The sequence below is a fragment of the Halichondria panicea genome, chromosome 3 (genome assembly GCF_963675165.1).
Source record: "Halichondria panicea chromosome 3, odHalPani1.1, whole genome shotgun sequence".
Taxonomy (NCBI): domain Eukaryota; kingdom Metazoa; phylum Porifera; class Demospongiae; order Suberitida; family Halichondriidae; genus Halichondria; species Halichondria panicea.
This window is the reverse complement of record NC_087379.1, coordinates 93,139-115,656: the sequence shown is the minus strand read 5'-3', so window position 1 is coordinate 115,656 and position 22,518 is coordinate 93,139. Positions and strand designations below refer to the sequence as shown.

At 42.5% G+C, this 22,518-nt stretch overlaps 4 protein-coding genes and 1 long non-coding RNA gene across 9 annotated transcripts in view; all 5 read left to right on the top strand.

Moving 5' to 3' along the window:
* The first annotated feature begins 49 nt into the window (after positions 1–49).
* LOC135333478 (ATP-binding cassette sub-family F member 3-like) overlaps positions 50–22,518 on the top strand; it is a 51,372-nt gene continuing 28,903 nt past the window's right edge. The window contains exons 1-9 of one of the 5 annotated variants that reach the window (XM_064528453.1): positions 77–278; positions 659–873; positions 1,116–1,184; positions 1,242–1,320; positions 1,905–2,060; positions 2,294–2,443; positions 2,932–3,051; positions 3,113–3,205; positions 3,282–3,485. In XM_064528453.1, coding sequence (XP_064384523.1) covers positions 1,977–2,060; positions 2,294–2,443; positions 2,932–3,051; positions 3,113–3,148 — 390 coding nt within the window. In that variant the 5' untranslated portion in view covers positions 77–278; positions 659–873; positions 1,116–1,184; positions 1,242–1,320; positions 1,905–1,976 and the 3' untranslated portion in view covers positions 3,149–3,205; positions 3,282–3,485. Of the gene's footprint in view, positions 279–658; positions 874–1,115; positions 1,185–1,241; positions 1,321–1,904; positions 2,061–2,293; positions 2,444–2,931; positions 3,052–3,112; positions 3,206–3,281; positions 3,486–20,598; positions 20,808–20,959; positions 21,067–22,518 lie in introns of those variants that run through there. The other 4 variants (XM_064528454.1, XM_064528455.1, XR_010393917.1 and 1 more) reach the window with 4 other exon arrangements.
* Positions 3,311–5,567, top strand: LOC135333524 (uncharacterized). Its single transcript, XM_064528498.1, has 4 exons — positions 3,311–3,420; positions 3,741–3,826; positions 4,128–4,339; positions 5,400–5,567. Exons 1-4 carry the CDS (start codon positions 3,311–3,313, stop codon positions 5,514–5,516), a joined length of 525 nt encoding a protein of 174 aa, XP_064384568.1. The 3' UTR covers positions 5,517–5,567.
* On the top strand, positions 9,629–11,840 carry LOC135333443 (probable serine/threonine-protein kinase DDB_G0271682). The gene is made up of 3 exons (XM_064528414.1): positions 9,629–9,901; positions 10,017–10,353; positions 10,413–11,840. Exons 1-3 carry the CDS (start codon positions 9,638–9,640, stop codon positions 11,681–11,683), a joined length of 1,872 nt encoding a protein of 623 aa, XP_064384484.1. The 5' UTR covers positions 9,629–9,637; the 3' UTR covers positions 11,684–11,840.
* On the top strand, positions 13,630–15,055 carry LOC135333485 (uncharacterized). The gene is made up of 3 exons (XR_010393932.1): positions 13,630–13,912; positions 14,072–14,241; positions 14,832–15,055. It is a non-coding gene; the product is annotated as an uncharacterized LOC135333485 (long non-coding RNA).
* On the top strand, positions 19,089–20,511 carry LOC135333460 (probable serine/threonine-protein kinase DDB_G0271682). The gene has a single exon (XM_064528429.1). The coding sequence runs from the start codon at positions 19,162–19,164 to the stop codon at positions 20,191–20,193; it is 1,032 nt and encodes a 343-aa protein (XP_064384499.1). The 5' UTR covers positions 19,089–19,161; the 3' UTR covers positions 20,194–20,511.

Below are 22,518 nucleotides of genomic sequence, written 5' to 3'. Positions count from 1 at the left end.
CTTGGGGTCAGAGGTCAGAAAGCCATGTGGGACTTGTTTTAGCTAAACTACGTACGTACGTACCTATTAATATACTGTACTGCACTGGATATCAAGATGAAGGCAGCCTTGATAGCAGCCATGTCATGGTCCTCACACTCGTCTGCTCCCTTCATGAAGCCAGCTCTCTGGGGAAGCTGAACTTACCGGTGATTTTACTTCCCTATGTCCCCTCCAGCACTGCACTGGAGTCAAGGTCAACTCTTCACTCTGAGCTCCCCTCAAGGTTGCTTCTCTTGGTCAGTGTACCTACTGTGTGTGTGTAGGGGAGGGGGGATACTGGTGCAAGCTGTGACCCTGAGTTACAGTCAATAGTTAATTAAGCTTGGTGCAAAGATTTAGGCCTAAAAACAATTTTAACGTGGCTTAATATTGCTCGGTGAATTCCAGCGTCCAATAATTATTATATAATTATAGTGCAATAAAAATAATTAATGATCACGTATAATTATTATGCCACCCACACACTCCCACCCACACACACTCCCACCCACACACACACACAGGTTGGACATTAAACCGGACATAGTGTCAGATATCTAACCATGCAGCTAGCATACTTGTAGTGATACACGTGTGCCTCTCCCCTGCCTTAACCACACCCCTCACACACGCGCAGGTGTTGGCAAGTCCACCCTCCTCTGCTCTATGGCGTGTCGTGAGCTGCGTCTACCAGCTGGTGTGAGTGTACTACACGTGGAGCAAGAGGTCACTGGGGACAACACACTAGCACTGGATAGTGTACTCGAGTGTGACACTGAGAGAGTGCAGCTGCTCGCTAGAGAGGGGGAGCTACTGCATGGCCTCAGGGGACAAGAACACAGCAGCAGGCAGGTCTGTATACTAGGGGTGGGGGGAGGTGTTTTAAGTACAGTAAAATTACAATAATGAATTTTATTACCAAATTGGTGTCCAGCTATAATTAGGGTTACCAGTGTGTAGGTGTCCTAGTGTGTAGTGTACTGTGTGTTTGACTGCTAGTGAGCATTCGTATGATTATGGTTTGTGTGTATATTTCAGTACTTATTTTCAGTACTTTATTTACCTTTCATCTGCCCCTCCCTCTGTATGTGTAGCGCTTCTGATGAGCTGGCTGAGGTATACCTTCCACTACAGGAGATAGACGCTGACAAAGCACCAGCAAGGTGACTGTACCCAGTAGATCAAGTACCATCTTACACACTGTGCTCACTCACTCACAGAGCTGGCTGTATTCTGGCTGGTCTGGGGTTCACTCCACAGAAGAATGAGATTTTATCTGGCCAGGACACTGTTTGCAAGGTAAGCAGTTTTTTAGAGACGGAAGTGCTAACATTAATTAATCTTCTGTTTTCTAGGGGAAGGCGTGAGTGTTTTTTTAGAATCAGGCCTGTTTTCAGAGCTATCTTTTAGCTGCCATAACTTGAATTCCGTGGATACAATTTCAATGATTTTCTGATTTTCTGAAAGCTTAGAAAGAGACTTGTCATCAAAGTTTATATTTGAGAGAAAACAGTATAATTATTTCCCAATTTGGCCATACCATGAATAATAGCCCATGGTCCAAGGTGGAAAATGACAAATTGCCCCAACAAAATTTCGGATCGAAACACATCATTTGAAAGGTCTCTTTCTAAGCTTTCAGAAAATCATAACATTTTTGACATTGGATCAACGGTATTATAGTAATGGCTGTTGAAAAATCAGGTTTGTTTTTAGAGCTATCTTTTAGAGGCCATAACTTGTGTTAGGAACGTCCTATTTAACAAACTCAAAGACGCATTCTGTAGCTCTGAGAAAGCACTATTGTATATAATTAAAGTGTCTTAAAACCGCTAATTGCTCGCAGTGCCAAAGCTCACTAATTTGTGTGTCCTATGCTGTAGATGTGGGAACACGAAACCATCGTCGGTTGTGTGCAGTGTATTATAGTCGTACCCCCGGGTTTGAAGTGATCCATGGACTACTGGACCGTGTCATGTAGCTGCTGGAGGTGTCCTTCACCAAAGATGGCAGTGGATACTTCCTCAAGGCAGCTGAAGGTGAGGGTTGCATAAGCACAGCTGTGTATGTGTGTTAGGGACTTGTGAAGGAACTACTGTATATGCATTCAGTCCAGTTTGTTGGGAATAAATGGCCTTGAGGTTTTTTGAAGTGTATGTGTTGGGAAGATTATTTTGTCAGAAAATTAATTCCTACAACTACACTTGCTCACTGCCCACACTTCTGCACTGCTTGTGTTTACCGCCCCCTCCCCTGCACACACACTCCACAGACTCTACCTATTTCCCGGGCCGTTGTGCAGAGGTGTGTACGTGGGAAGGTGATCGGGAAACTGGGAGGTGTGTCTGGTGCAGCTGTTCTCACGGCTTCCTCCAACCAGTACCTGTCCTCCGTACTCTCCAGGGAGAACCTATCTCCTCAGGTTAGTGTGTGTTCATCATGACCTCCTTGACAGTATGTACCCAGGTGTGTGTTTAGGGTCAATACTGCAAGGTCATGTACTGTACATAATTATGTCATGTACATATAATTATAGCCTGGATCCCAGGGTAGGCCGGTGAACGAGGCTAGTACATATTATCCTTTTGTTTGTAGTTAGTGTGCTTTAGTAACCATTAAATATCTATCGTACTCTTCTTGAGGGGAGGGGTAGTTAAACACATTTAAACAGCCATAACTTTAGTACCGTTGATCCAATGTCAATTATTTGCTTAAAGCTTAGAAAGAGCTAGACTAGACTAGTTTCTCGTCCAATTCTGTTTTTGTTTGGTCAATGTACGCTTCTAAAGTGGGCATTCGTGAATACACTTGAGTGTACAGTTGTAAGTTACATAATTCGATTTTGGTTAAAATGTCATTCGTCTGATCAGTGTCCTAATATTGTATTTGTATTTGTATTTGTGTGTGCAGTTGCTTAGAGGCTTTGTTGATGATGTCACCATTTTCTTAGCCACCCTCCAGACATGTTACACACTCCATCAGCCTCTAAACCAAGTGCTGGAATACACGTCGTCCCTCCTCATCACCTTGGTGAGCAAAGGGTTAAACAAACAATGCTGATTGTGCATTTTTATGATTCTCCCTTCTCCAGATTTCTCCATCGCCCCCGGCAACAACTGGATGTTGAAGGTGGGTAGAGACTAGTCTCGCAAGCAGACTTGTCCTAGAGTTCCTTCACAGCCAGGTATGGTTCAATGCTAAAATTAGCCTTTGCTAGAGTCAATAATCCTTCTTTTCACGTTCATTTTATGCTATAATAGGAAAATATACGAGGTGTTACCCGCCCACTATGACGTGGATAAATCTGATTGGCACTGCCAACATTCTGGCAGGGGTCCACGGAATTGCTGCAATAGTGACCAGACGTTCCCTCCCTTCCACGTCTGCTCGCGAGACTAGGTAGAGACTACGCCATCACTGTGAATGTGTTTGACAAAATGAACCACAAGATTATCATCACTGAGGTCAGCCCAACACACACACACACACACCCACACACACACACACACACACACACACCCACACACACACTAGACACATGTATATTTAGCTTGTAATTATATATACAAGATAACGCTAAGTATACTCCATTCCATGAGTTTGGATAATTATAGCCAGGCACGTACAGCCACACCACGTGCATGCTCCTGATAGTGGATCATTGTCTCCTTGCTAAATAATACACAGCTACATTTGTCCTTGTAGAATCTCTTGTGCTGAGCCTGTTTCCATGACGATACGACCAGTGATCGGTCATATGCCATCCTGCCCTCTATTGACTCAGACCAACAATCACAATATTCAGGTACACTTGCTGCACTGTAGTTATCGTAATTACATAATTGTCTACAGTTTCCTGTGCAGAGTATTGCAATATAGTGTATGTGTTGATGGACTCTATAGTTGCTTTGAGTGACCTCGCGTCTGTTGTCAAGCTTATAAGTACAATTATGCATTGAAAATGTCAGTTTTTCTAGCACTGAATAATTCATTGATTGTTGTCAGGTTTAACTGCCCCCCCCCCACATACACACATACACACAGCTCCTACCCCCCCCACACACACACACAGCTCCTACCCCCCCCCCCCACACACACACACACAGCTCCTAATATCTACACTGAGAATGAGCAGTTGGGCAAGTATGAGATCATGGATGGTGCTCCAGTGAGGGGGGAGTCCATCCCCATCCGTCTGTTCCTGGCAGGCTATGACCTCACTCCCACTATGAGGGACATTAACAAGAAGTTCGGTGTCCGCTACTACCTCAACCTCGTGTTGGTGGATGAGGAGGAGAGGAGATACTTCAAACAGCAGGTGAGGGGGTGTGGTGTTGCTAGGGGGTTGCTACTGGTAACGGTGGAGTGTGGTGTAGCTAGTGTACATGAAACAATGTGTACGATCTTCTAATTACAGCACAACTCTAATAGAAGCGCCAACCAACTCCACAAAATAATTCCAATTGAGCGCCAAGTATTCTTTTCTGAAATATTTTTTTGCTGGCCGGCGCTTAGGCATGCATGTAATTAGAAAAAAATTATAACGCGTCCTTAAATCGATGCTACATGACTGTACAACTGATCTTTATATGATAGCAGCCTTCATGGAAACTGCTACTAGTACTCTACGTTCTATTGCTAACTGGGTTATAATATTATCTCGTTCTATTTAGTACGAAAGACTGTGTAGGTAAGCTACCGTAGAAACTGGATTATTAGCGCTTACTCGACCATAAGCGTATCTTTATTTTAAGCGCATGCTCAACTGCAGGCTTTTCCAATTATGCGATGGTTATTAGTGAAATTTTAGAATTGATTCATCTAATGAGCTAGTTAGCTTGTACAGTGCATGATAGCTATATAGCTGGTGATATCCATCTGGAAGGACTCTCTGCATGGGCATGCTGTTACCTTGTCCGAATGCTGAGAGAATGTGAGACATGGATGAGGTCCTTTTATTCCAAGTTCCTGGTCAATATGAATGTTTTTGTTTTTATAATATGAATTTCAATGATGTAAATGAACTGAACTGTAACATAATAGTATGATATAGATCCAGTTAGGGTTGCCTGCTTTCCTTGCTTGCTCACTTTCTAGCCAGCTTGCGAGTCAGCACTCATCACAGAGACATCCGGTGGCTGGGTGGGGCTCGAAACGACTGCATTATAGGCGCATTCTCGATTTTATAAGCGTATATAGAGCTCTGCTATTGACCACAAAAGCGCATGCGCTAATAATCCAGTTTCTACGATACATAAATACGTTTGTGCATGTGTAAGTACCATGCAGTGATTCAATCGTTTTAACGATAGGGAATTATAATTACGATTGCAGTGCGTATACTGTTGTGTATAATATAAACCCTCCTCCCCCTGCAGGAGATTGTGCTGTGGAGGAAGGAAAAGCTGTGGAACATGTTACCAAGTATTAGCTCACTGGCTCTAATTGGACTGCACTATGTGTGTGTGTGTGTGACCATACTATCTATTGTGTGACGTGTTCGTTGTACTGAATACAATTATGCGGGGGCGTTGTGTGTAAATGGTGTAAACCTGCATTGTGGGGGCAGGGCTGGTATACAAGATGGCTACAAGATATAACTCCACTCCACTAACTGTGTTGTGTGTGTGTGCATAGATTATCTATGGTGTTAGCCTAGATCCCAGCCCCTCTCACCGATAGAGGTCTTTCTCAGAGGAGGGAGGACACGATTAACCTTAGCTCTAATTAGCTAATTATCACGATCTTTTAATTACATTCTTTGAACGATTCATCTTTATAACCTCTACATAATTATTGGGACACACAGAACAGTATGACATAGTTGGGCGTGGCCCCACCCTGGACGCATACGTTCGCGTCCAGGGTGGGGCCACGCCCAACTAAGTATGATCATGAGTGACAGCCAATTCTTGCAGGCACAGAGCAAACTATACAAATAAAGGGGTGCTAGAAGCTGAGACTGTTAGTGTCATTGATGCATGTTCTTCATGTTGGAGACACTCTGAACTAAACAATTCCATGTTGCAGCTTTATCACAGAAACAGGAGTGCCTGGGGTGCTTCTCACAGGGATTTTGGAGACAGGAGTGCCTGGGGTGCTCCTCATAGGGATCCTGTCTCCAGGATCAAGAGTGCTTCTCACAGAGACAAGATCAGAGTGCCTGGGATGCTTCTCACAGGGATCTTAGAGATAGGAGTACTTGAGGTGCTTCTTATAGGGGTCCTATTACCTTCAGGTCCTGACAACTTGGCCATAGGGGTACCTCCAGTAGGAGAAAAGGCTTACTTTGCTCTAGCTCTTGTGTCCAATATGTAGAGATTCTTATGCAAGATGATTTGAATGCTTTGAGTTTATGGTGTGAAAAGTGGAATATCGGACTCAATGTGTCCAAATGCAAAACTATTAGACTATCGTTGAAGCAAACTGAAGAAACTAGTCATTACTCTGTTCAGGATAACACCATAGAACAAGTAAATTCTTATCGTGATTTAGGGATAACAGTTACGCAAGATCTCTCATAGTCTCAACAGCATAGTAAAATATGTGGAAAGGCTTACATGTCACTCAATCTTATTAGAAGAATCATTCCAACAAACTATTCAACTAATTTAAAGAAACAATTATATCTGTCTCTTGTCAGAACTCACTTAACATATTGCTCGCAGTTGTGGAGACCTAAATTAATAAAGGATATCAAGTCACTAGAAAAAGTGCAACGCACAGCCACAAAATATATCCTTAATGATTATGTATCAGACTACAAAGCAAGACTCTGCAAATTAAAGTTATTGCCCCTCATGAGATGGTTTGAACTGCAAGATATCATGTTTATTGTGAAATGTATGCAGCAGCAGTCGGACGATATAAGAGAACTAGTATCTTTCACTTCATCCAAAACCAGGGCAGGCTGCTCAGGCCATTCCCTTCAAATTAAATTTGCTAGAAATAACTATTCAAGACATTTCTACTTCATTAGAATTGCAAAAGTATGGAATAAATTGCCGTCGAATTTAATAAATCTAGATTCATCTCTAGGAACAATTAAGAAAAAGACTTCGGACTTTTTAGTGTCAGATTTTCTAGAAAACTTTGACACAAATAACTTATGTTCATTTCATATGGTTTGCCCATGCTCTAAATGTCATATATAGGATCCTCTGTTAACTATTCTTATCACTCTATACATTATATAATATACATCAGCTGCTCCAATGTTTGAGTAAGTCTGTCAGCTATTTCCTTCTCACACCCAATCTCTTAATTTCTTTTGTGCATAGCTGTAAAGTTCACATAATAATAATAATATAATAATAATAATAGAGGTTATAAAGAAAGAAAAGATGAATCGTTCAATAAATGTGGTCACGATAATAATTATTAGCTAATTTAGAGCTAAGGTTAATCGCAAGGTCCGACAACAGTGCGCCTGAGCTTTCTGAAGCAACGCTCTTTAGTAAAAAAAAGATCATTATGCTGATTCAGCAAAAGCAGTGCAGTGCATGCATAGATTGAAGCTTCAATCTATGGTGCATGCAAGCATTTGGAAGAAAACATCAGTTTTGGAAATATGCCTCTGAATTTCTTTTTGTAAACATGGAAGCAGTACACACAGGTAAACTGCTACTAGATGTTAGTATCATAAAAATAATGGTGAATTTTCTATCTCATCTACTGTAGCTAGCTGATGCCTGTCGAAACACTGTTCAGAGGGAGCTGCAAAACCGTTTCTCCTCTCCTGACAATGCCAAGGCTGAATGCAATTTGACCAATAAAACAAACTCTTCTTGCCCAATGATGAACAATTGTGGTTTATCAGGCACTGGTCAGACAATATCAGAGCTCTGTCGAGAAGAACAGATCGGTGTGGTGACTAAGCTGTTCCAGAAATATGCGCTTCTTTATTATGAAAGAGTTCATCCTTCCGATTATCTAATTCTCTCTCTTGAGGCTATGGTGCAATTGGATCGTGGTGGTGGAACCAATGTGATGTACAACTTGGCGAAAGCAATAGGCACGAAGAGACCTATAACAGTATGAGAAACGGAATGACCCCGATCTGCCGTATTTTTATTATACCTCCAACCACGACCGCTTCTATGAGGGTGACAGACCTGATTTTGACATTCCATCCACACAATCACCTAGAAAAATGCCTAGAGTCCCGAGAGCTGAATCGATGGCCACTTCTACGTTTTCAAGTGGGAAGTCCTCCCTTCCATCACACAAAACAGCAATTTTTCACAATCCACCAGAAGAGCTGCCGCCACTACCTAATATTCCCAATTACATCTCCGAACACTCGTATGTCTAACTTTCGAGGACGTATTATTGCTATTATGTATTCTTTACCTTGTATTCATACGTCATTTGCATGCGTTAATTATCCAATGTCATACGTTCAAAATTAACAACTGTGACAGATGATGACCATACAATTATTGCAAGTTGCAGTTCAAGTAAAGGTGCTACAACATCTTTTAACCTTTATCGACCATTCTCCTCTCCGAGTGACTCCAATACAAGCATAATAGCCAGGCTGTTTCTTCCAAAGCTTGAACTTTACCCACACGAACTCGACTACTAATATGTCCCCTTGTTTGATAGCTGTGTGTACTTCCTCACAAATTTCAGAAACAACATAACCAATTGTCCGCCAAACCCCATTATGAAGGCACTGAAAAGAAATTGCCTCAGGATCAACAATATTCTCTGGCTCAGGTTTCATCTTCACTGGAACAATGTCACCACTTTTAATTATATCCTTAACTTCATGGAGAATGTTCTGATACTCCGTATCACGAGTGACACCTATGCATTTAAATGGAACATAGCTCTCTTAAGTGTCTTCTTCTTGGGATGCAAACTCTTCACTAGATATTCTGTCACACACACTACTATCAGTACATCGTCACAGTTTCCATCATTAAGTAGCCAATCTCATACGATTAGAAAACCAAGCTTCTCAAAAGCCTTTAGGTGTCGTACATACACAACTTTACAAAACTCTTCAACCTGTAAGAGAAGTACATAGTATTTGAGTATGCGCCAGTACAACAAAATTGGGAAGCAACTTACATCAACAAAACAATGGTCTTTAATAGTGATAGCAAAAGGGGTGGTAGACGGTCTAGAAGGGTCTGGAAAGCTCTGGTCTGATCTCAAGAATCCATCATACACACGTACAGATCCATCTAAATGTTCAAACTGAAATGTTCCTTGCCTCATGTCAGTGCAGTTCAACTTCAATTACTGAAAAGCTTGGAATTCTGTATGTGAATTGTACACCTATGTTCAGCACAGAGATGTTTACCTCATTATTAATGGCAATGTCAACTGAAGTGTCTGGTATAGAACTTGTAGCGCACATTGCATTTTATTCAGCAGCCTGCCAAAATTAACTTTGTGTGACATTTATCTTCTTTAGCTTTTTGCTGAATCGGCATAATGATCCTTTTTTTACTAAAGAGCGTTGCTTCAGAAAGCTCAGGCCCACTGTTGTCGGACCTCCTCTGGGTTAATCGTGTCCTCCCAGGTCTTTAATTTCTCAATTGAGAGCGACCTGGAATCGAGGCTACTATGGTGTGTATGCAATGTGGGGGCGTTTTGTGTAAACATGCAATGTGGGGGTGGGGCTAGTGGTTGCAAGATGGCTACAAGGGATGATGGTGTCTTGTTTGGTGGAGTGGAATGGAGCAGCTCTCCCGTTACCTTCCATAGGAACAAGGGGAGGAATGTTGAGCTAACAAAGAGGAACACAGTAGCCACTAGGACTAAGAGCCATAACTATGGTATAGTGCTCACTAGTAAGCCAGTGGTTGTTGGACAGATGCTCAAGGTCACTGTGACAGAGAAGGAGGGAGGTTGGGCTGGTGGAATGGTGAGAGCTCATTTGGTGTGTGCAAGGTATTAATTTTTACCAGCGCTTCGGATCTCTTATCATCTGTAGCTTATTCATGTACTTGTATATTAAATTAATTCGCTCTCTTTGACAGCAAATTGGCTTCACTGGAGAGAACCCGGAGAATTCGACACTGACACAGTTAACATATTTGAGATGGCGAGAGGATCACAAGCATTTACTGAATATTAGTGGCCGTACTCTCTATTACAAGGACAAGAAACACTGTAAACTGGATTTCAACACTGATGATTTTGTAGAGGGTGATTCCTTGGGAATGTTGCTGACGCTGAAAAAGGAGGTCCACTGGTTTGTTAGTGGTGTGTGGAGAGGGTCTGTACGTGTGAAGGACTACCCCCTGGACACACCTATGTGGGGGGTCGTGAGTGTGTATACACTGTGTAAACAAGTCAAGGCAGAGATTTGCACTGGTAAGCTATTACTAGTACAGTGTATGTGTAGTCAGTCACATGTGTTCACTATCCCACAGTGTCCAGAAACCCTGACTCAGAGAGGAGGCTGAGAGAGATGGGACTGGCACAGGATGCAACACCTAAAGCAGTGGGAACACAGTCGTTGTTTGCAAGACTAGGGTTTAGATCGACTAAGTCACAAAATGATGTCACTAAAACAGTCTCAACCCCACTTGTGGAAGATATTCAACTTCAACTAACAAGAGCTAATGAACTGCTCATACAATCACGCTCAGACAATCAAGAGCTTCAACGAGAGGTAGCTGAAAAAGTCCAAGAAAACACTCAACTACAGCAACAACTAACACTTGCCAATGAACAGTGGGCAAAATCCAATGAACAACTAACATATGCCAACAATCAACGAAAAATATCTGACACAGAAAACCAACAGCTGATAGGGACCCTTAGAGGACAAGTGGACGTCCTCCAACGAAGAGTGGTCTCTCTCTCAGCCACCAATCATAACAGCCACCCTCAGGAGGTGGAGTTCTGGCAGGTGTCTCCACAGGAGGTGTCTATTAGAGAGGACGAGATTCTTGGCCGAGGGGCCTGGGGCTACGTTGCCAAGGGAACTTTTAGAGGAACAACGGTGGCCGTCAAACGAGTGTATCCTGAAATCCTACGACAGACTACGGTGGATCGAATTCGTCGTGAGATTCGCACTATGGCTCAGATCCGCCACCCCAACCTTGTCCTCTTTGTTGCTGCCGTCCTCAACGAGCAAACAGGTCCCATGATTGTCACAGAGCTCCTGGATACCTCTCTACGTTCTGCCTACCAGGACAATCGTGTTGGTCCCAACAAGCGAAGGATCTTTGGAGACATCTCCTCAGCTCTGGTTTATCTCCACCGACAGAGGGAACCCATCATCCACAGAGATGTGAGCTCTGCTAATGTCCTCCTTCTCTCTCTACCCAACAACAAATGGGTTGCCAAACTCTCTGACTTTGGATCAGCCAACCTAGCTCGAGATGCCACTACTCCTGGAGAAGGTGCTATCCTGTACACTGCCCCTGAGGCATTTCCTCAATCTCCGTACTCCCCACAACTACCACCACAACAGACGACAAAGATCGATGTGTACAGTTTTGGAGTGCTTGCTTGTGAAGTGGTGACTCGAACATTTCCGAAATCTGAACTGTTTGTTCGTCTGCTATCGAGTATGGAAGGTGTATGGCGGGAGCTCCACCCACTCATCACCTCCTGTGTCTCTCACTCCCCTCAGGACAGACCCTCCATGGACACTGTGCTACACCACATCAAACAATTGGACTCGGAGCCTTAGGACATAAACGTGTGAAATAGTTTTCGACTACCCTATGCTTCGACTACCCTATGCATATTAATCATTATTTTGTACTTAGTTTATTTGTGTGATAATTATTTTGGTTATTTTGGCTGTCTTTTTTGTCAATTTTATTATGTGTTCTTTGCCGACGAAGTGGGGGAGGGGCTGCTCAAGATGAGGGGGTGTTGCTTGGGGTCAGAGGTCAGAAAGCCATGTGGGACTTTTTTAGCTAAACTACGTACGTACCTATTAATATACTGTACTGTACTAGATATCAAGATGAAGGCAGCCTTGATAGCAGCCATGTCATGGTCCTCACACTCGTCTGCTCCCTTCATGAAGCCAGCTCTCTGGGGAAGCTGAACTTACCGGTGATTTTACTTCCCTATGTCCCCTCCAGCACTGCACTGGAGTCAAGGTCAACTTCACTCTGAGCTCCCCTCAAGGTTGCTTCTCTTGGTAAGTGTACCTACTGTGTGTGTGTAGGGGAGGGGGGATACTGGTGCAAGCTGTGACCCTGAGTTACAGTCAATAGTTAATTAAGCTTGATGCAAAGATTTAGGCCTAAAAACAATTTTAACGTGGCTTAATATTGCTCGGTGAATTCCAGCGTCCAATAATTATTATATAATTATAGTGCAATAAAAATAATTAATGATCACGTATAATTATTATGCCACCCACACACACTCCCACCCACACACACACACTCCTACACACACACACACACTACCACCCACACACACACACTCCCACCCACACACACACACACACAGGTTGAACATTAAACCGGACATAGTGTCAGATATCTAACCATGCAGCTAGCATACTTGTAGTGATACATGTGTGTCTCTCCCCTGCCCTAACCACACACCCCCTCACACACGTGCAGGTGTTGGCAAGTCCACCCTCCTCCGCTCTATGGCGTGTCGTGAGCTGCGTCTACCAGCTGGTGTGAGTGTACTACACGTGGAGCAAGAGGTCACCGGGGACAACACACTAGCACTGGATAGTGTACTCAAGTGTGACACTGAGAGAGTGCAGCTGCTCGCTAGAGAGGGGGAGCTACTGCATGGCCTCAGGGGACAAGAGCACAGCAGGCAGGCAGGTCTGTATACTAGGGGTGGGGGGAGGTGTTTTAAGTACAGTAAAATTACAATAATGAATTTTATTACCAAATTGGTATCCAGCTATAATTAGGGTTACCAGTGTGTAGGTGTCCTAGTGTGTAGTGTACTGTGTGTTTGACTGCTAGTGAGCATTCGTATGATTATGGTTTGTGTGTATATTTTCAGTCACTTATTTTCAGTTCTTTATTTACCTTTCATCTGCCCCTCCCTCTGTATGTGTAGCGCTTCTGATGAGCTGGCTGAGGTATACCTTCCACTACAGGAGATAGACGCTGACAAAGCACCAGCAAGGTAACTGTACCCAGTAGATCAAGTACCATCTTACACACTGTGCTCACTCACTCACAGAGCTGGCTGTATTGTGACTGGTCTGGGGTTCACTCCACAGAAGAATGAGATTTGATCTGGCCAGGACACTGTTTGCAAGGTAAGCAGTTTTTGAGAGACGGAAGTGCTTACATTAATTAATCTTCTGTTTTCTAGGGGAAGGTGTGGGTGTTTTTTCAGAATCAGGCCTGTTTTCAGAGCTATCTTTTAGCTGCCATAACTTGAATTCCGTGGATACAATTTCAATGATTTTCTGATTTTCTGAAAGCTTAGAAAGAGACTTGTCATCAAAGTTTATATTTGAGAGATAACAGTATTTGCCAATTTGGCCATACCATGAATAATAGCCCATGGTCCAAGGCCGAAAAATGACAAATTATGGCCCCAACGAACGAAACACATCATTTGAAAGGTCACTTTCAGAAAATCATAAACATTTTTTGACATTGGATCAACGGTATTAAAGTTAATACGTGTTGAAAAATCAGGTTTGTTTTTAGAGCTATCTTTTAGAGGCCATAACTTGTGTTAGGAACGTCCTATTTAACAAACTCAAAGACGCATTCTGTAGCTCTGAGAAAGCACTATTGTATACAATTAAAGTGTCTTAAAACCGCTAATTGCTCGCAGTGCCAAAGCTCACTAATTTGTGTGTCCTATGCTGTAGATGTGGGAACATGGAACCATCGTCGGTTGTGTGCAGTGTATTATAGTTGTACCCCCGGGTTTGAAGTGATCCATGGATCACAGTACTTTGTCCTCTCGTCAGGTACGTTGTTATAAGTGCTTGAAAACCTAATTATACAGTGACGTTGACAAGCTACTAGTATTACAGCCATGATATTAGACGACAATTTCGTTGATGTACAAACCAATTATTTTTACAATAGCTAGTGACCTATATGTAATTTATTGTACCTCTACACAGCATTTGGAGCTAACATCATGATCATACTCCACGTGTGCTGGGGGGTGGTCTACTTTGATGGCTGGGAGATGCTGCATCGCGATGGACTCACCAACCTCACTAAGGGCACACTGCACGGCTACTTCAACGTCCTTCTGGTCATAGCCTCTCATATGGGCATCTCCCTATTAGTGAGTGGGTGGATGGGTGGTGGGATTAATTCCCCACAGCAACAAAAAAAGAATTTTGTAGGTTTTGGAGCTCATCTCTGTTCAATGGTGCATATAGTTACAGTTGAACCTCTATATAGCAAGGTTTTGGCAGCTACTGAGACGTATCCCTATAATTATAGTTGAGAGGTCATGTATGCTCATGAGCTAAGTTACTGCTTCTAGCTAACCTAGGGACTTCACTAAATGCTTCTCTATAATTATGTCTTGCAAGCTTTAATAAGACTGCAGAGGCAAGCTAGAGCTAGATTGTTTGTACTTTGTGCACAAAATACATACATCAATCATTTTCTGCTGATACAGCATGTGGCTGTCTGTTAAGAGGTTAAGTGAGCAGAATGCTGTTTGCGTTATGTTGAATAGCGACTAGCGAGATGGTCATTGTTCAGTAGTCGTCTTCCTATGGTAAGTACATGTGGCTGCAATCCAGACCACCTTAGCTTTCGGCCATTATTTAGGGGGCGTGGCCGAGGGTTCTACATGTCTAGATTTCGATTTTTGATGTACTCAAAATCAGTTATTTTACATGTACATTCTTACCTCCCCTGCAGTCATTGCTCAACCAGTCCCTACCCCCCACCTATTTTCTAGTGGCCTCGTACGCTATGGCCCTGTTTCTGATTGGTTACTCCCTGCACCTGGCCGGAGAAAGAATCGGAACACTCAAGCACTTTGTAGCTCTATCTAACTCTTGTGATAAACAAATGTAGTATTATAATATAATTATCGTGTGTTTGTGTGTGTGTGTGTTAATGAAACATGTTTAATGCACTGGGGTAGCTTAAGCACTGCGGGTGCTGATGCATGCTTCGGTGGATGTGCCAAAGCTTTTATAAAAAGCTTCTAATCTTTAAATTTTAAATTTTTGACGTTAGATCACCTGTACTGATCGAAGTTATGGCTGTTGAAAAATGTTAACTACAACCCTCCGTTAATCAATATCTTTTAGCTGCCATAACTTGAATTCTGTGGATCCAACGTCCAAAATTTTATCATTTTCTGAAAGCTTAGAAGAAGACCTTTCAAATGGTGTCATCAAACTTCATATTCGAGAGATAAAAAATATTTGCCAATTTGGCCGTACCATGGATTATATATATATAGCCCATGGTCTGAGGCAGAAAAATGACAAATCAGGGCCCAGACGAAATTTTGGATTGAAACACGTCATATGAAAGGCTTTTTCTAAGCTTTCAGAAAATCCTAAAATTGTTGACGAAAAATGTCAACTACACCACATTATCAATCTTTCTTTCAGCTGCCATAACTTGAATTCTGTGGATCCAACCTTACATTTTCTGAAAGCTTAGAAAAATACCTTTCAGATGGTTGTCATCAAACTTCATATTCGAGAGATAAAAATATTTGCCAATTTGGCTGTACCATGGATTATTTTAATGAAGCCCATGCCCATGGATATGATATGGTCCGAGGCCGCAAAATGACAAATCAGGGCCCAGATAGGTATTTTTCTGAAAATCTGACTTTGGATCAACTGTGCTCAAGCACAACATTGTGGTGTGCGCATGCGCAAATCCATAATAATGTTTATAACAATAATAATTATATAGACTGGGAGAGATGTTGTTGTGGAGGAGAATATTGTTGAGCTGTCAGAGAAGGACACAATAGTCGGAAGAGTGAAGGGACTGCAAACGGTAATAATGATTATTAGATCACTATAATTATATATACATGGACAAATGTTTCAAGTACAGGAAGAGTGGATGTACTGCACTGTCTGCAGGAAGACTTGTGTGGTCAACTCAGTCTGACATTTGGTTAGCCACAGTATTACCATAGATAGTAGAGGAAGGGGATTGGAAAACGGGATCACGTGAGCTTATGCTTGCAACGTGAGGCCTCTGGGACCGTGCGCGTTGCAACCAATAGACACCTTGAGGTGTGATTTTACTGGTTTTGAGGTCAAGAGAAGCTTTTGAAAAGAAACAGATGAGAGGATACAAGGTAAGTAAATGTATGAATAGCCCTAAAATTTGTCTTGAGGCATGGCTAGGTAAAAAATGAAACATTATTTCTATAGCTAGAAGTCATGTTCACTCTTGGTAGCACAAAAAATTTGAAGATTTTACAACACTTATAGCTTCTTCTTTTTATTTGTGGGGTAAGAACTGACTTATGAATTGCATCTATTGTAAATGAATGATCACAGTAGTAATACATGATGGTATTTTATTGCTTCAGCTATATTATTATTGGAAGTGGGGATAGCATACTTCTTGAGTTATTGGCCGATATGTTGATTTCCACTAGCCATCTTTGCGGGGTAGCATCTCCATAACTAAGCTGAGTTTATATTAGAGACTCGGCAATAGTAAAGATTAATGTCCATATTATTGCTTCCAATCCATTAGATTTTTAAAATCACTATTCATGCTCTGATTTTGTCACCGCAGTGTCGATGTGTACGTGTGGCAAGAACTTGGACTGAGAAATCACTGGAAGAACATTGATAATTCATGTATAATTATGTTTAGACCATGCTTATACCTTTTATGGATTGTTCATTGTTGTCTATGCATGATCATAAGCTTGCTTAAGCTTTTAGTTTAGTATAAACTGCCATTATATTATTAGTGCACAAAAAGTTTATTACAAGCTTAGCACAAGCTGTATCCATGGTCGCGGCTATAATTGAGGTTGTAGCAAGGACGGTGTGTGTGAAATAGTGCTAATTGCCTGTGTTTCCAATCCCCTTCCTCTACTATCTATGGTATTACGTATGGAGTGTTGTTAACATGGAGGGTGACATTGTATGAGTGTGTATTGTCTGTATCTCAGGCAACTGGTCGGAGGGCTAGCAATAGAGTGGGTGTAGAATGTTGCTAGGCAATATAGCTACAAGTATCTCACGTCAAGGTATAACTAACCGTAATCAATACCTCAACCTAACCTAACCATAATCATATCGCTGTTGTGCATGCATCACCTGACCTGTCACTGTGAGAGATAGCTGTGAGTGTCTATAGCTGCTTTTGCCAAGGTTTGCTTTTCTTTCTACTATAAAAGGTGAGCATAATCCTATTGTTAGTAGGTTCTTTCTGTATAGTTGTTCTAATTTGTTCCTTTTGTGCCTAGCTATAGGGGCCCGCTCCAGGCGGCTCTTTGTGTATATGGGAGCCTCTGCTCCACTGCCTTTTGTCTTGTACATACTTATACCTTTGTTCTTGTGCATTTTATCAGTTGTTGAATACAATTTCACTAAACTCAAATGTCTGCATGAACCTGCGACATAACAATTTAGTTCCGTCTCTTTCTTTGCAGCAAATTTTAGGCTCATGGATTGCCATATCTGGGTATCATTTTTTACTGTTTAGTGGCTTGTAACTGACACGTATACATTTACAAATATACAGTGGCGTAGGAAGGGGGGCTCCAGGGGCTGAAGCCCCGCAGGTCCCCATCCCCATCTTTCTAGGCTATTAATAAATAATCAAGCTGCACGCCTATAATTATGTAGATATAATTATAGGTGTGCTTATTTGCATTCAAAAAACTGGAGCCCTCCCATTGAGAAATAGAATTGGTAAGTGTTATTCTTGTGTGTGTACTTTGTGCATTGGGTGCATGATGTGAGATCAATTTCAACATGGTATGGAGTTTGTTAACATGGAGGGTGACATTGTATGAGTGTGTGTTGTCTGTGTGTTCTCATTGTATCAATCTTCAAAGTATGGCCCGAGAGACTTTTTGGTGTTAGTGCCGATAAGAGTTTGAGTTGGTCAGTAGCTAGCTCTATAGAGTTCTGCTACTATTACAGTCCTCATGCAGTTTGCATTTTTGCAAGAGTCCTCTGGTGAGAATATTATAGCACTGCATTTAAGACAGACAATTCTTTTGTATAATATAATATAGCTACAATATTTATAGAATAGATAGGCTAATAAAGTGGTGTCCTTAAATGGTGTCTGTATTTGCTGTAGGATATCAGTGTCCGATAAATGATGACGTTTGTGATTGATACTCTGTCAGTTGTATGTTAGTGTTGTGTATTGTTTTTCGTTTTAAATTGTAACTGAATGCAATGTGGGGGCGTTGTGTGTATGACAACATGCAATGCAGTAGTTGAAAGATGGCTACTAGCGATTGCGATGAATGTGTCTTGTTTGGTGGAGTAGAATGGAGCAGCTCTCTCGTTACCTTCCATAGGAACAAGGGAGAGAATGTTGAGCTAACAAAGAGCAACACAGTAGCCACTAGGACTGAGAGCTCCGGCTATGGTGTAGTGTGGACAGATGTTCAAAGTCACCATGACAGAGAGGAGGGGCCCCTGGTATGGTGGAATAGGGAGAGCTCATTTGGTATGTACACTAGCTGCTTGGCAGTCTATATTATTTTATGCATGCACATACCATAATTATCATCTAGATTAATTATATTCATGCATATATAGATACTCTATTCTCTCTAACAGCAAATTGGTTTCACTGGAGAGAACCCGGAGGACTCGACACTGACACAGTTAGGATATTTGAAATGGCAAAAGAAGCACAAGCATTTACTGTATGCGTTCATCAGTACTCAAAATCTTTATTACAAGGACAAGAAACTCTGTAGACTGGGTTTTAACACGGGAGAAGATTTGGGAGAGGGTGATTCCTTAGGAATGTTACTGACGCTTGAGAAGGAGGTCCACTGGTTTGTGAATGATGTGTGGAGAGGGTCTGTACGTGTGAAGGACTACCCCCTGGACACACCTATGTGGGGGGTCGTGGACGTGTGGGGACGATGTAAACAAGTCAAGGCAGAGATTTGCACTGGTAAGCTATTACTAGTACAGTGTATGTGTAGTCACATGTGTTCACCCCCCCACAGTGTCCATGCAGGTACAACCCTGACTCAGAGAGGAGGCTGAGAGAGATGGGACTAGTTATGGTAACTAAAGTAACGAGACAGCCAGATACAATGCTAGAGATCTTTGAACCAACCAACTCACACGATGATGTCACTAAAACAGTCTCAATCGGGCCACTTTTGGGACACAGTCAGGTTCAGCTAACAAGCTCTAATGAACAGGCCACACAATCACGTTCAGATGTTCAACTGTTGGTGGCAGAACAAAACAAAGAAATCACTCGATTACAGCAACAACTAACACTTTCCAATGACCTGTTGACACATTGCAACAACCAGCGACAGAGATCTGACACAGAGAACCAACAGCTGGTAGGGACCCTCAGAGGACAAGTGGACGTCCTCCAACGAAGAGTGGCCTCTCTCTCAGCCACCAATCGTAGCAGCCACCCTCAGGAGGTGGAGTTCTGGCAGGTGTCTCCAGAGGAGGTGTCTATTAGAGAGGATGAGATTCTTGGCCGAGGGGCCTGGGGCTACGTTGCCAAGGGAACCTTTAGAGGAACAACGGTGGCCGTCAAACGAGTGTATCCTGAAATCTTACGACAGACCACGGTGGATCGAATTCGTCGTGAGATTCGCACCATGGCTCAGATCCGCCACCCCAACCTTGTCCTCTTTGTTGCTGCCGTCCTCAACGAGCAAACAGGTCCCATGATTGTCACAGAGCTCCTGGATACCCCTCTACGTTCTGCATACCAAGACAATCGTGTTGGTCCCAACAAGCGAAGGATCTTTGGAGACATCTCCTCAGCTCTGGTTTATCTCCACCGACAGAGGGAACCCATCATCCACAGAGATGTGAGCTCTGCTAATGTCCTCCTTCTCTCTCTACCCAACAACAAATGGCTTGCCAAACTCTCAGACTTTGGATCAGCCAACCTAGCTCGAGATGCCACTACTCCTGGAGAAGGTGCTATCCTGTACACTGCCCCTGAGGCCTATCCCCAACCACCTTCATCACGTCAACCACCACCACAACAGACGACAAAGATCGATGTGTACAGTTTTGGAGTGCTTGCTTGTGAAGTGGTGACTTGAACATTTCCGAAATCTGAACTGTTTTATCGTCTGTTATCGAGTATGGAAGGTGTATGGTGGGAGCTTCACCCACTCATCACCTCCTGTGTCTCTCACTCCCCTCAGGACAGACCCTCCATGGACACTGTGCTACACCACATCAAACAATTGAACTCTGAGCCTTAGGACATTTAGTGTCATTTCTGTACGTGTGAAATAGTTTTCGACTACCCCATGTTCATCACTATTTTGTACTTTGTGATTATTATTTTGGCCATAGCATTGGGCATGCATGACTGTTTTTTTGTCTATTTTATAAGTACGACAATTTTTTTAGTGTTCTCTGCAAACAAAGTGGGGAGGGGCTGCTCAAGATGAGGGGGTGTTGCATGGGGTCAGAGGTCAGAAAGCCATGTGGGCTATAGCGCTACTAAAGCTAAACTACCTACCTACTGCATATACTGGATATCAAGATGAAGGCAGCCTCGATAGCAGCCTCACACTTGTCTGCTCCCTTCATAAAGCCAGCTCTCTGGGGAAGCTGAAGGTACCGGTGGTTTACTTCCCTATGTTCCCTCCAGCACTGGAGTCAAGGTCAACTTCACTCTGAGCTCCCCTCAAGGTTGCTTCTCTTGGTCAGTGTACCTACTGTGTGTGTGTAGGGGAGGGGGGATACTGGTGCAAGCTGTGACTGTGATCTGTGTCCTGAATAGTTAGTGTAATTAAATGCCGAAGATTTAGGCCTAAAATTCTAACATTGGCTTTATATTGCACACACCCACTCCAGTTGACAGCTCTGGAGGATGATGCAGTGATTGCTGCCTACCTTCTACCTGCTACTGGTGGTGTCAGGTCAAGAGAGATTTTGTCCTCTACAAGTTCAAAGCACATGAGGTTTGTTATGCAATATGCTTATCAATACAATGTTCCCATGCATGATTGTTATCATTCATTTATCCCTGCATGGCAATGTAGTATTTTGCAAGAAATTCTGTGTCTTGTAAAGTTCTTAATTTGCTGTAGGATATAAAGGCAATCTGATAATTATTTTCAAGGGGGAATACTAAAACCCCACCATTGTTATAATTTCATAACTTGTAGTATAATAATTATGATCGTTGATCCAATGTCAACGTTTTGTGATTTCTATAAGGTTAAAAAATGATGTGTTGCAATCCAAAATTTCGTCAGGGCCGTCATTTTCGGCCTTTGACCATGGGCTATTATCCATGGTGTAGCCAACTTAGTTTTATAGCTCAAAAATATAAACTTTGATAAAACCATTTGAAAGGTCTCTTTCTAGGCTTACAGAAAATAAGGAACAGAATTCAAGTTATGGCAGCCATTGGTCAGTCATAAGTACGTTACTGCAGAAACATCAAACTTACTTAAATGAGAGCGGGGAAAGTTTTTAATGATCAACAAAAAATTAGAAGATAGCAACATGTAACCAACCACGTGACGTGACGACTCTTTTTTCCATTGTGAGGATACTTTTATTTCGTCTCTTTCTTTGCAGCCATTAAATTTTAATACCATGGCGATTGTGATTCCCATATCTGGGTATCATCTTATGTTAGGGTTTTGTGGCTTGTAGCTACATGTACAATCAGTTTCAGATCTAACCTTGGTTCTGACAATGTGGATTTGCTAATTAATTATTGGTGCATGTGTGTGTGTGTGTGTGTGTGTGTGTGTGTGTGTGTGTGTGTGTGTGTGTGTGTGTGTGTGTGTGTGTGCGTGCGTGCGTGCGTGCGTGCGTGCGTGCGTGCGTGTGCGTGTGCGTGTGGGTGTGTGTGTGTGTATGAGGGGGTGGTCTGGTGTGTGTGGGGTTGGGTCTAGCAGGTCCACTAGTCCACTGTCTAACAGTTTTAGAGCTTCTCTTGAAGGCTGGGTTTCAGTTGCACCAACTCTTAATCAATGTGTGTATTCTCAATCCCTCTCAATAATGATGTTTGTTCCTTGTACACAAGTGGTCTCAGGCTGCTTGTATGGGCATTGGGTTGTGATGGACAATGAGCACTTGGAAATAATTGCCTAGTGTTGATTGTTTCGTCTCTGTCTCGCTGGGTATCTCCTGGTGCGTTGTTGAGCTTGTATATATTGCTCATTCCTTCAACACTGGATTATTGTCATTAGCAACAAAAGTTTTGATACGTAAATATCCCAACCACAAGAGAAGGCCGGTGGTGTGAGTGGGTGGGGTAATGGAGTCCACTCAACCATGCATCTCATGGACCCAATTAAGAGTGTTCTAACATAATTATACACATAGAGATTATCATCCGTATGTATGTATGTATGTATGTATGCTGATTTTGTATTATGGTGAATTTGAATACATTT

Bases quoted from the DNA above. Each gene is read 5' to 3' on its own strand.
- LOC135333460 (XM_064528429.1), top strand. From the start codon at position 19,162: ATGGGACTAGTTATGGTAACTAAAGTAACGAGACAGCCAGATACAATG.
- LOC135333524 (XM_064528498.1), top strand. From the start codon at position 3,311: ATGACGTGGATAAATCTGATTGGCACTGCCAACATTCTGGCAGGGGTC. The intron at 3,421-3,740 runs GTAGAGACTACG...TCTCTTGTGCTG, and splicing joins ACGTCTGCTCGCGAGACTAG to AGCCTGTTTCCATGACGATA. The intron at 4,340-5,399 runs GTGAGGGGGTGT...CTCCCCCTGCAG, and splicing joins GGAGATACTTCAAACAGCAG to GAGATTGTGCTGTGGAGGAA.
- LOC135333443 (XM_064528414.1), top strand. From the start codon at position 9,638: ATGCAATGTGGGGGTGGGGCTAGTGGTTGCAAGATGGCTACAAGGGAT. The intron at 9,902-10,016 runs GTGAGAGCTCAT...TCTCTTTGACAG, and splicing joins GAGGTTGGGCTGGTGGAATG to CAAATTGGCTTCACTGGAGA. The intron at 10,354-10,412 runs GTAAGCTATTAC...ACTATCCCACAG, and splicing joins CAAGGCAGAGATTTGCACTG to TGTCCAGAAACCCTGACTCA.